The sequence below is a fragment of the Branchiostoma belcheri genome, unplaced genomic scaffold (assembly GCF_001625305.1).
Source record: "Branchiostoma belcheri isolate BF01 breed outbred unplaced genomic scaffold, Haploidv18h27 scaffold17, whole genome shotgun sequence".
Taxonomy (NCBI): Eukaryota; Metazoa; Chordata; class Leptocardii; order Amphioxiformes; family Branchiostomatidae; genus Branchiostoma; species Branchiostoma belcheri.
In genome coordinates, this window is record NW_017803157.1 from 3,808,138 (window position 1) to 3,820,311 (window position 12,174).

The following is a 12,174-nucleotide window of genomic DNA, read 5'->3' on the forward strand; positions in this document are numbered from 1 at the left end:
TTCCCATAGTTTTTCTCTTTCCATCCTACAGTTGATAGGTTGCCCCAGTTTCCAGTCCATCAGTGTTGGCCACCCGTCCCGTATGCATGCGGTGTTTGTGTCTCCCATGAAACATTCATGACGATGACTTCACCCTTGCCGGCCCAGATTGGATTTGCGCCTCAGTAATTAAATTATTTAGAGCCGAATGGCCGACAGCCATACTCGGAAATCAATCGGTAAAGCCTCGCTCTAATCGGACATCCTAATTCGGGGGTTTGACGTTCAGGGTTCTCACCAGGATTTTTTCACAGCGTAGGGGGTCAGGTACAGAAGAGAAACGGAAGCCCAAAAACATGACTACTCTCCAAGCAGAGGTTTGGGTTTGGGGTAATTTTTGGCGTGTTTTTAGGCTTTTTTATCAGGTTTTCTCTTTTGGGTTTGGTGGGGAAAAAATTCAGTGCAAAAGAGAAACCTCAATAAAAAAGCCTAAAAACATGCTAAAAATACCCCCAAAACCCAAACCTCTGCTTGGAGAGTAAAACATGACCACAGTATACATAGGTGGTCTGATACTAGTATTCTCCCAGAAAAATTTTTTAACTCATAACCCCCTGAGACGCTATTTCTTGCTTATTTTTTACAGATTAGTTAGCAACTGTCTCAAACAAAACTGTGGATACAAAGTGTTAATTAAAAACAAAAGATTAGGAGAAGTAAAACAACACATGGAATTCACAGCCAACCAGACTGCATTGTGTGGTCACAGATAGGACAATGGAGGGTAGCAGGGGTCCATACACAACAGCAGGAAGGGGTCTATACCAGGAAGACACAGGTGATTTTAGCACAAAAGCTGTCCATTAACCACATGGCAGGCTGTCAAAGAACCCCTAGTTAGCCTCACACACCCTGAGAGCAGGTCCTGGCAGTTGGGTTTTGGCTTATTTTTTTGTGTGTTTGTAAGCTTTTTAATCAAGCCTTCTTTCTTGCACTGGTATCTTTTTCTTATGCCAACCACACACTCACAAAAGCAGGTCCAGGCAGTTGGGTTTTGACTTTTTTTGCGTGTTTCTAGGCTTTTTTATCAGGCTTTCTTTTCTGAACTGGTATCTTTTTTTTTACGCCAACCCAATAAATTCCAGTGCAAAAAACAAAGCCCAATAAAATGCCTAAAAACATGCGAAAAATAAGCCAAAGCCCAAACCTCTGCTTGGAGCGTAGACAGCACACCTCGTGCTAGTGGTTTGTTTTTCCCTCCGTGACCCAAAACAGAAGGCAGTGAACACCAACACAAACATGTCCACAAGACTACCCACCCCTGCTGAACCACAGTACAGGGTGACGAAGACACGGTCTTCAACCTGCTACAAACTTGACAATGAACAGAAATATCTGGCGGGGCTAGTATAGTAGTAACAGGAAGTGAATGACACAAATAGATCCACACAACTCGTGCCATTGCTGAAACAGTAAGGTCTTCCTACCTTGCTGAACTACCGATACAGGGCAACAAAGACACAGCCTTCAACCTGCTACTCTACTCTACTCTGCTACAAACTTGACAATGATCAAAAATATCTGGCGGGGCTAGTGTAGTAGTAACAGTGAGTGAATGACACAAATAGATCCACACAACTAGTGGCATTGCTATACTATAAGGTCTTGCTGAACTACTGATTCAGGGCTACAAAGACACAGCCTTCAACCTTCTACTCTACTCTACTCTGCTACGAACTTGGCAATGATCAAAAATATCTGGCGGGGCTAGTATAGTAGTAACAGTAAGTAAATGACACAAATAGATCCACACAACTAGTGGCATTGCTATACTATAAGGTCTTGCTGAACTACTGATTCAGGGCGACAAAAACACAGTTTTCAACCTGCAACTAACTTGACAAAGAACAAAAATATCTAGAGCTAGTCAGTTACACAAATAGATCCACATGACTATTAACATATTGATAAACTTACTACTACAAGGTCTTCAAACACCACCCCAAGCATAGAACGCAGGACAAATATTATTCAACCTGCCAATACGGACACTAAATCTGACAACTTTCGCAGGAATGACAACGATACTCAAATCTTTATCCTCTCAATCACAAAGTCAATGAATCTGAAAATTTTTCCTGCCAAGAACGCATAAGCACAACTGTTCAGACAGAGAACATACACTTATCGGTTTCTATTTGGTAAGACATCATGTAAATATACCATTTGTGTCCTTCTACGAAACACGTGTTGTGTAAATGACTTCACAAGCAGAAATATAGAGCCTCAAACACGCAGAGCGTCCTTGAAATTTCAAAGGAAAAAAAAAACCTTTCCAAATAATCCAAAGTGACCGGCACCGCATCTGCAATTCCGCTGGCAATTACAGCGAAACTAAAACACTTTGCAAACAGAGGGGCCATCGATTGAGAGATTGTATCGGCGTAATTCAATTTCAGCCATTTCTGCATCTCTCTGCCTTCATTACGCCACCTGGCACGCGCTAGACAGAAGGTTATGAATATGGATGGTTTTCGAGAGAATAATAACGTCTTTTTTCTGCGAGCCCCAAATGTATACTTTAAATTCCCCATTTCCATCAGTTGTGAAACCTCTTGAGACCACAGGGGCATAATGCAGCTTTGCCTAACGTAATAACAAAACCCACAAAAACATAAACATTAATGCCTTCTCCCCAGCCCAGATTTTGTTTATTGTTTTTTAAGACTATTTGAGGGGCATAAACATTTTTTTAAACTCGTTTACGTCTTTTTTCAACCAGCTTGCAATGCACTGCCTTCAGATGCAGCGAAATCAACTCATCTATGAAAGCTAACAGATGAAGAAAAATGATCAACCATCAAAATCAAAAACGGACTCAAATTCAAAACATCTCATAACCATCCCACGTAATACTAGTATCCTATCAATTCGTTTACGTTTTTTTTTACCAACTTGCAATACTCTCTCTTCATATTCAGCCAAACCAAATCATCCATAAAAATGAAAGATGAAGAAAAATGATCAACCATCAAAATCAACAACAGACAAAACCTGTATAACTGTCCCACGTAATACTAGTATCCTATCAATTCGTTTACATTTTTTTTACCAGCTTGCAACACTCTCTTCATATTCTGCCAATTTAAATCCAAATCAACTCATCCATGAAGGTGAAAGATGAAGAAAAATGATCAACCATCAAAACCAACAACGGCACAAAACATCACATAACCGTCCCACGTAATATCACATCTCCATCCAACCATCCCACCATTCCAGCGACATTTTTCTTCCGCTATTTCCTAATTCCACCAGATGACAACCTGTCCCGACATTTGAATCAGTCTTTCCCAGAGGACCGTCCCGTGATCAGTCTGGTATAATATGGGTGTCAGTATCCAGCTCTAGTCCCTTTTCTCCTGGGGAATAACTCAACATCCATTCTCAACCCCTACCCTACCTCCCTCCCTTCAAAATAAACACCTAACCTCCTGTGTAAATAACCGAACACTTTTGCTGAACAAATTTTCATTACTATATAGCCTGTTCTCAGAAAAATTCACTCCCAAAGATGTATGAGAAAAAAAATCAGTATTTTTGGCTTTATAAATCTAGTTGATATATTTTGTACAGTGCAAATAACCAACCACTAGATCTTGCTGCTGAACAAATTTCCATCACTATATAGTATATAGCCTGTTCTCAATAAATTCTGTCTCAAAGATGTACCAAAAAAATCAGTATTTTTCAATTTTTTGGCTTCATCCATCTAGTAGATGATTGTTTTGTGCATGAGCAATCTACAGTGCAAATAACCAACCACTCTTGCTGCTGAACAAATTTCCATAAATTACCAACCTGTTCTCAAAAAATTATTTCAAAAAATGTATATAAAAAAATCAGTATTTTTGGCTGCAAAATTCTGAATTCAATCTGTTAGATCTATTTTGTGCATGAGGACTACACACAAGGCATGGTGAGTTAACCAAGCATGAGCGTTTGCAGGGATTTTGACAGTGATCTATGCTTTTTCATTTGAGTCATATCAAATAGATATGAGCATACCCCGACATCTGCCAGGCCTTTGGTAGCGAAATCTCAGCTTGGCAGACACTTGCTGGCTTCATAAAGCACTGAAGAATCGTAGATGGTTACAAATTTTCAACAGAAATTGAAAAATATGAAACTAAAAATTATACCCCATGACAATTTTAGTGAAGCACAAATAAATATTATTTATACCTTCCAAAAAAATTGTATTACATAGCCCTTTAGTATCCTTTGCATTCCAAGTTGTTTCCTAGACCTATGATGTTATGTCGTCTTTAAAAACGACTCGCTACACGTGTGGCATTTCCCCCTATCTTGATCTCCGCTACACTAGCAACAAAATCAATATTGAAGCCATGTGTATAATGAGCTATGGCCCCAATACAGCCCTATAAATATGATAAAGAAGACCTAAAATGGGCAGAGTGCTCCCCAAATAGGCCGACCGGCCAGAAATTCATTTTTGTCCTTGGTACCGTGTTGCGATAAGGACTGGAAAATGCGGATGGCTAGTTCGATTGGAAGCGCGGGCAACTAACCACGAGTAGCAAATCGCGATAAAACTCACTCTCCTACACTAAGTGAGTGCTTAACAGTAAAGCTACTAAACCCCTTCCTGGTGGCATTTTCAAAGGCTGTATAAAAAAAACGTGTAATGCGAGCGGAAAAATTACCATATAATTTCGTCCGGGGGCCTAATTTAGCAAGCACGTAACGTCGGCCATCATAAAATCAGCCTCCTGTTCGCACCAAGATACGGGAGCCAGAGGTCAAGCAAGCGTAAGGTGTCCGTACAAGCGTAAGGTCCGTCTATCGCAGATTACATTTCACAATTTTCAGTGGGAGGTCCGGGCCAAAGTATACCCAGATAGATACGCTGGCGTTAACGGATGTTTTGAATTTAGAAACAGCGCTGAAAATGATACACCGGGTCCTGATAGCATTCAAATGCCAGTCACAACTATTGGGGCTTATTGGAGATTAAAAGCATACAGGCTATATCAAGACAGAGAAGTCTAAAATGACATATCTGGGGTACAGATATCTTCAAATGAATTCTAGATCACATTTAGAATCTACTTTGTGAGCAGAAAGTTGAAATCTTAATCGTTTAAGCTACGCATAATTCTTCCCTGCCAAAATGTCTAGAAATGCTCACTTCCACCCTGCATGGCTTTGTAAAATGACATATCTGGGCTACGACTATCTTCAAATGAATTTTAGATCACGACATTAGAAGGTACTTTCTTTGTATGCAGAGAGTTGAAATCTTTATCGTTTAAGCTATGCATAATTCTTTGCTGCCAAAATGTCCAGTAAAGCTCACTTCCACCCTACATGACTTTGTAAAATGACATATCTGGGCTACGACTATCTTCAAATGAATATTAGATCACGACATTAGAAGGTACTTTCTTTGTGAGCAGAAAGTTGAAGTCTTAATCGTTTGAGCTACGGGTAATTCTTCCCTGCCAAAAACGTCGGCTGTAACGCTTGCTACCACCCCGCATGCCTTTGTGCTCTTGTCATCTTCCCGAATGCTTCTCTGTGACGGCATCTTCATCAAAAATTTATCACCCACAGCGATGTCGCACAGGTGGGAATTTCTCCTGTCTATCTGGCACCGGGATCGAACAAACCCACACGAAAACGTCGCACAAGGGACTAGTCTTCATCACAACGACTTTTTCCCTCATTTCCATACTTCCAATCAGGACAATTCCACGTCCGAAATTAATCTAAACAGAATGTGAACTGCCTACAATCCTACTAGCACGGATGTGCAAAAATGCAAGCAGCAATTAAAACAATAAAACGTAGCTGTTTAAGAATTCCCTAAAGTGTACCTTTTTTGCATATTTGTTACTCTCCAATTATAAAGCATCTTTAGAAGCAAGTGCTAAGAGAATTAATGTATTTATCATCTATTTTATAACATGCATGGGAATGGTTTAAATTATAGTGGGTTTGTATTATTAAAATCGGATATAAGCCCTGTTTTTTAGCACCACACTGGAAATCTAAATCGCGGCTTGGTGTGATATTTTTCATTTAGGTGGGAAAAGATAATTTCTGTGTGAAGTCCGGAGACGTGGCTTGGTGGTTGTTTGAAGTTTTTTGTATGCTGAGCTGTCCACGCCACCAATTAGCACTTTCGCGAAGCCCGGCCGCGCAAACAAAACTTTAGGCACCCCAAACCGGGCATTCCTCACGTAAAACAAACCTAGTGGCGACTTGTTGCAAAAAATAACTCCGTGACTCGCTACATACATACTACTAGTTGTTACACATTTGGCAACAACGTACCGACTTGTCGCGACAAGTTTGCTACATTTTAAATCCACAATACGGAGAGGGGAGAATTAAGAAAGTCGGCGTCTTGCAAAAAGATCGTCTTTGCATAAAAGGCGTCTTTCTAAACCGCCCCGTCTGCAAAATCTATACCTTTATCGCAAGAAACCTTGAAAATAAAACCATAAAATAGGAAAATTAAAAGCAACAGTGGCAATTATACCGATCCTATCCGCGCCAGTAAGGATAAGAGCGAAGTTTTTTTGTCTCTAATTGTTAGGAAAAACAAGCGCACATCTACATAACAGTAGTACCTGGCGCCACATGCCGACTTGCCTCCTAGCCCTTACCCAAACCTTATCTGCCTCGTACTTTTTTACAAGTCATTAAAAAACGGAGTTTAGCGACGCAAACACAGCTAAATAGCCAACCGTGGAAGGTCTTTGTCGCTCAAATCTCTCCACAAATACATCTAGGCCGCCCAACTTTTGTGCCCGATTCCCCCACTTTACACCAACCGAGAAATTTTAATCCTCGTAACCCAAAGTCCCGGCCGGGACTGACCAAACTTTGCAATCAATCTGTTTAAATTCATAATGTAGCAAAAAAGAAACAAACACGCCGTAAAGAGAAAAGAATGCCCATATTTTCTCGCTCCTAGTTCATTTTCAGACGCCCTTCTGAACTGCAAGTTGTCTAAGACTTTGAACAAGACCGAGCGAAGGCATAGAAGAATACGCCTTTTACCACAAAGCTATTAACTCATCTAAAACGTTAACTCTATAAAGCGACTAGCAAACTATTCGGTCACGGATTTGTTTGGCCTGTATGTTCACATAATGAATGTTTAACTATTTTGCCTTGAACACAGTAAATCCAGAGGTTTAGGCGGAATATACCGAGCCAAAAAGAAGGGCGCTTCTTGCGACCTGAGAGTGCCCCGACTAAAACGTTTTGTGTAAGGCAACACCGGCTTTTCCGACCGGCTAGAATTTCAACTTTTAGACCGACGATAGTCGGAGACTGAACGCTCGATTTGGTGGTGTAGGGTCCTGTTTTCTGTGCCTTTCCGGTCGCATGGAGAGCATCTCCGAACGCTGATAGCCTCATTATTCACAGAAGCTCGGGGCAGGCCCCAATTTTCCACGGGTTCATTTTCTCTGCACTTCGATTTTTTTGAGCCCACCGCCGCTCTCCAAATCACCTTCCCGTACCCATCGCGTTTTTAATCTGTTTCAGGACGCCGAAACTAGGCCACGGAATCGTTGTGTTGTGACACCAACCTTACCTCTTCAAGTAAAATACACAGTAAATACATAAGGATGTTAAGAAAGGTTGTACCTGTAGTCATTTCTGTATAGAAGGCGGTGTGGTAAGGAGTAGTGTAACGTTGATGAAACCGACGTGTTTTGTAGGATAAGGCACGGTACACACAACACGTGTGGGTACGGGGTCCCGTGGTGGGACGGGCCGCCACACAATTTGTCACACCGTGTTGCTACACGGCCTGCCGCTCGCTACAGTTGGCTTTTATATACCTCGCCACAAATTGGCTACACAGTAACAAACACGTACCTTGAGCTGCCGTAGTCACGATCGACAACGTAGCCAGCAGAGTGACGAAGAGTCCGGCTTCTACTCCCGACCGCAACATCTTGCTACCCCGCTTGACTGATGTTGAAAACCCCATGCAAAGTTTGAATATCCGGCACGCCGAAGGTAGTACGAACAGAAACACCGACCGACCCAAGCCACACTCTTCGGTGGCGAGCTTGCTACTCAGCTAACGCCTGGTTCCCGCACTGTAGCAATCCGTGTGGCAATCCTGAAGGTTGTGGCAGTTCCCAGACTGTCTAGTGTCGCCAGATTGCATCGCTACACTCAGGGATGCGTCGCGGACATCGCTTGCGCTCGGCGCCGTGCGCTCACTTACTGGAATGCCGTGTGTTTACATGCCCGAAAAACCTCCACTTCGAGCAGTGGTCCTGGGCTTTGTCGGATCGCGCGGCCGGTTTCAGGGCGCCCACAATTAATTACGCCGGCTTCCGCCTGATAACATTGTGCGGGGCCGGGGCGTCGCGAAACCGCTGTTTTCTTTTTGGAATGTCTGTGCTCCATGTGGCACTTGAAGTTAGGGGGCGGCTCGCTTGTGATGCAAATGAGGGTACTTCAAGTTTTCTTGCCTTTTCCTTAGCAGTCTAGCCTCTAGATTCTCTTCCAAAAAATCTGATTTCTATATATTATTGTGGCCTTGGTAGGATCTATTAATGCAAAATATGGATTAAAAAATATCGATATAGTTAGGTATATAGTATGGTCCCTTATCAAATAGATAGATGGGATACAAAGAAAGCAAACACAAGGCATCAGCTGAAAATCTTCCGACAACAAACATAAAATGGCTGAATACTTAAGACTATTGTTGATCAATTTAGCAACTGATTGGTCCAATCTGATTTGTTGTCTAGAGCATTTCTTTAAAATATTCTTATATGATCGCAAAAACATCGCTTTGGGTCAAAACACTTGCTCTTTAGCGCTCTTGACAGATCCATGGATCAAAAGTGTAAAATTAATTCGACACAGCCCATTGTTGTATTCAGAGACACAGGTGCACCCTTTCTTTGGCAAGCGAAAATGCTTCCAAAAGCAGACATATATAATCCCGCATTTTAAAATTCAACTTTTTAACTTTTATGCAACTAGGAGTGCATTTCTACTAACAAAAAATGGCGACTTGTGTTACACCAACAAACAAACAAACAAACAAATAGATAAACGAAGCCACAGGGCCAGAATGTTGCTGTTTTGATAGCAAAGTTGCAGACAAGGCTTGTTGTTTTTTTCCAAATAAAATAAAAAGCATAGAAGCAGTCCATACTTGCTTTTTTCTTTATTTCTTTCTTCTGATTTTTGACATTTGCTGATCATTTGAAAACGCGGTAACAAGAAGAAAAGAGCATATAATGAGCGAAAATTCTGTATCTATGTCTACTTCTTCTTCTGTATCTGTACAGCCGTTATAACCGCCCTTCGGTGTAACACACAACTACAGGAAAACGCAAAATCGCAGGGTACAAAATGACTTCCGTATGTTTGTTTTCATGGCTCCCCGCGGGTAACACCATACATATTGCACCGTCCCTAACGATTGTTTTCTCTCGTTCCACCTGATTGGACTAAAACTATGCAGGGGGCGTGGCCTAGTGACGTCTCGATGACAGGTCTAATTACAAGTGCTTCCCGCGCTGTGATTGGCCAGTCGGGCCTAATGTCACTCCTGATTGGTCACGCTGGCTCAACAAATTAAAAAACGATTAGGGCCAGCCCAAGGCTACCCGGGGGGCGCCAGAGACTAGGCACAGGTAAATGTTTATTTTGCCGTATTGTTTGACCTTTTTGAGGTGCAAATGTTACGAAAATAACTGCGCGAGCCACATGCCTTTTCGCCGCCTCTTTTGTAGAAAGCAAGAAGCCTCTATTCGAAGCCCCTTGCAAAAAGCAAAGAACACTTTTTTTGGGGGGGGGGGGCGTCTTTTTGGAACGCTACATTTTCTGTTCTTCGAGTAAAGTTTTGGGAAACTTTCTTTCATCTTACTTTCTTATCCTTTTTGTTCAATCTTGGAGTTAGCTTTCCTTCTAAGTCCAAGAAAGTTTTGCCATAATTTCCAAACATTCAACGCCAGGAAGTCAGACAGTGTATTATATTTAAGACACCAAATCATATATAAAATGACTTGCTACACTCGCTACACATTCAGTCTGATTTCTTGTCAACATTTGTTGCAAATAACGCTTTTGAATCTCGAACGATAATCTTGAAACTGTGGGCTCGCTCTAGTAGACCAAGGAGGTTAGAAATAATGTCCCATTTCTAACTTTGCTGTTGTTGTTGTCGTCCTTGTTTAACGTCTAATATATCGCTAGACCTGGTCTCTTGGTGCTTGTTTTCGCGTGGTTCAGTTCAGAGTCAAAAAGTCTTTCTAGGTATTTTAATGAAAGTTTATTGCAAATACTTGCCCGGGGGCTAATTGCAGTTACAAACAACATAGAAAGAAAATACAGTGATATGTGAGACTATATCTACTTCTAACATTATACTATATGCTACAACATGACATGACACTAGTTTTACTGGGTTTGACTTCTTCTTTTTAGGCAATGGAAGACGAATTTACGCACTTCTTCTATAATATGTGGGTTCTTTGATTTTAGTAGTAAAATTGCTTTTTTTTGGTAAGGAATGGTGGGGAAGTAAGGCAGCATTTTGGACAACTCTTTAATAACTCTTGGTGCCATGTGCTTGAGTGAAGCCGGAAGTGTCAACAGTTAACCTTGGTTCAACAGAAAAATGACGCTCGACTCTCAAAACATTTGTCATTGCCTCCCCATATTGTCCACACAAACATCTTTATTGTCAATGTCAGGCGAGTGACGTGGATTTATTCGCAAGCTCCACAGGGATTGGGCCCGAAAGCATATTGCCACACACTGATGGATTCTACTACTTCAGTGTTGCAAAGTAATGAGGGCGGCTTGGCTACAGATCGTTGGGGTGTACGGATTCAGCCTTAATATCCAAAGAGATGAAGGGATAGAAAAAAAAAGGAACTTTTTTCTGACATAAAATCGTTCATATGTAACTTACGAGTCAGAAATAAAAGACCCAGCCAGGTAGTCAGAGAAAATGTTGCGATAGTTTGTCAAAATATCTGCTTGGAGATCAATTTTCCCACAGGAAAAGCTGTCCATTGTCACCCAGGAATAGTGGCAGAAAATGTGGCAAGTATAAATAAATGCGAGGTCACCTAAACTGCTACATGTATCTCCAAACAGCTTTTGCAACAAAGTGCAACATTTTCTGACAGCCTTTTTTTATTTTTCCTTGATTTGCTTTGTGAAAATAGTTTTTCAAAGAAGTTCTAGACAAGAATTTACCAAGGACAAAATGTGGGAAAGAGGATTCCAAATCAAAGTAGGGACAAAGTAGCAAAATCATGTTAACAGGAGGAAATACTTCTGTCACAACATAATGTATCCAGGGACATTGCCACAAATTGTCACAAATTGGATTATTATTTGCTTGCCACACTTGAAATTTCTTCTTGATGAAGCATTTGTAGCTAATGAAAAGTGATGTACGAAGTGTGATGGGACTAATGGTGTGTCAATGCAGTAAGTAACAAGTTACACTCATGTTGCAAAGTCAGTTATGTTGCAAGTTTCTCTGAGTGGCAAATGCTTGTTGTGTAGCAAGTTGACACAGTACAAAACGGGCTAAAATAGTCAAATTTAGCAAAATAAGAATTTTTGACCGTATATTTGCAGAATTACACAATCCATAATCCCTTAGGAATGCCTATTGGAGGCTAGTACATTGCTACATTACTTTTGTGTTTGTTTGTATCCTTTAGTCTGTTCATTTATGCCATATAAAATATGTTGATATTACTTTATGATGTGATCATGACATACAGTATTATACAATCTTTACCAAGCCATCATTCTTTTGTCTTGAAACAGTGAAGACATATTTCTCACGAGTTAAAATAATCATGTATCAATGCAAATCTTTCCACAACATCTAACATCTGTGTCCATAATATCACCAGGGTCCATAATATCGCCACCTTGAGAAACAGTGTGCTTAAAGATATTTTTACTGCAACATACTTTTGGTATACACTCCTTCACACATCAAATGTACATACCTAGGATATGTTGCAGTAAAAATATCTTAAAGCACACTATTTCTCAAGGTGGCGATATCATGGACCCTGGTGATATTATATACATCATCGTTACCGTCAAATAAAAACACAGTACAAATCGATAATACAAATTTGTAAC

At 40.9% G+C, this 12,174-nt stretch overlaps 1 protein-coding gene across 1 annotated transcript in view; it reads right to left on the minus strand.

Annotated features, from left to right (window-relative positions):
• The window catches only part of LOC109466787 (netrin receptor UNC5C-like), a 139,810-nt gene extending 131,469 nt beyond the window's left edge, over nucleotides 1–8,341 (minus strand). The window contains exon 1 of the mRNA XM_019764613.1: nucleotides 7,900–8,341. Within this exon, the coding sequence (XP_019620172.1) occupies nucleotides 7,900–8,014 (115 nt within the window). The 5' untranslated portion in view covers nucleotides 8,015–8,341. The remainder of the gene's footprint in view (nucleotides 1–7,899) is intronic.
• Between the last annotated feature and the right edge of the window lie 3,833 nt (nucleotides 8,342–12,174).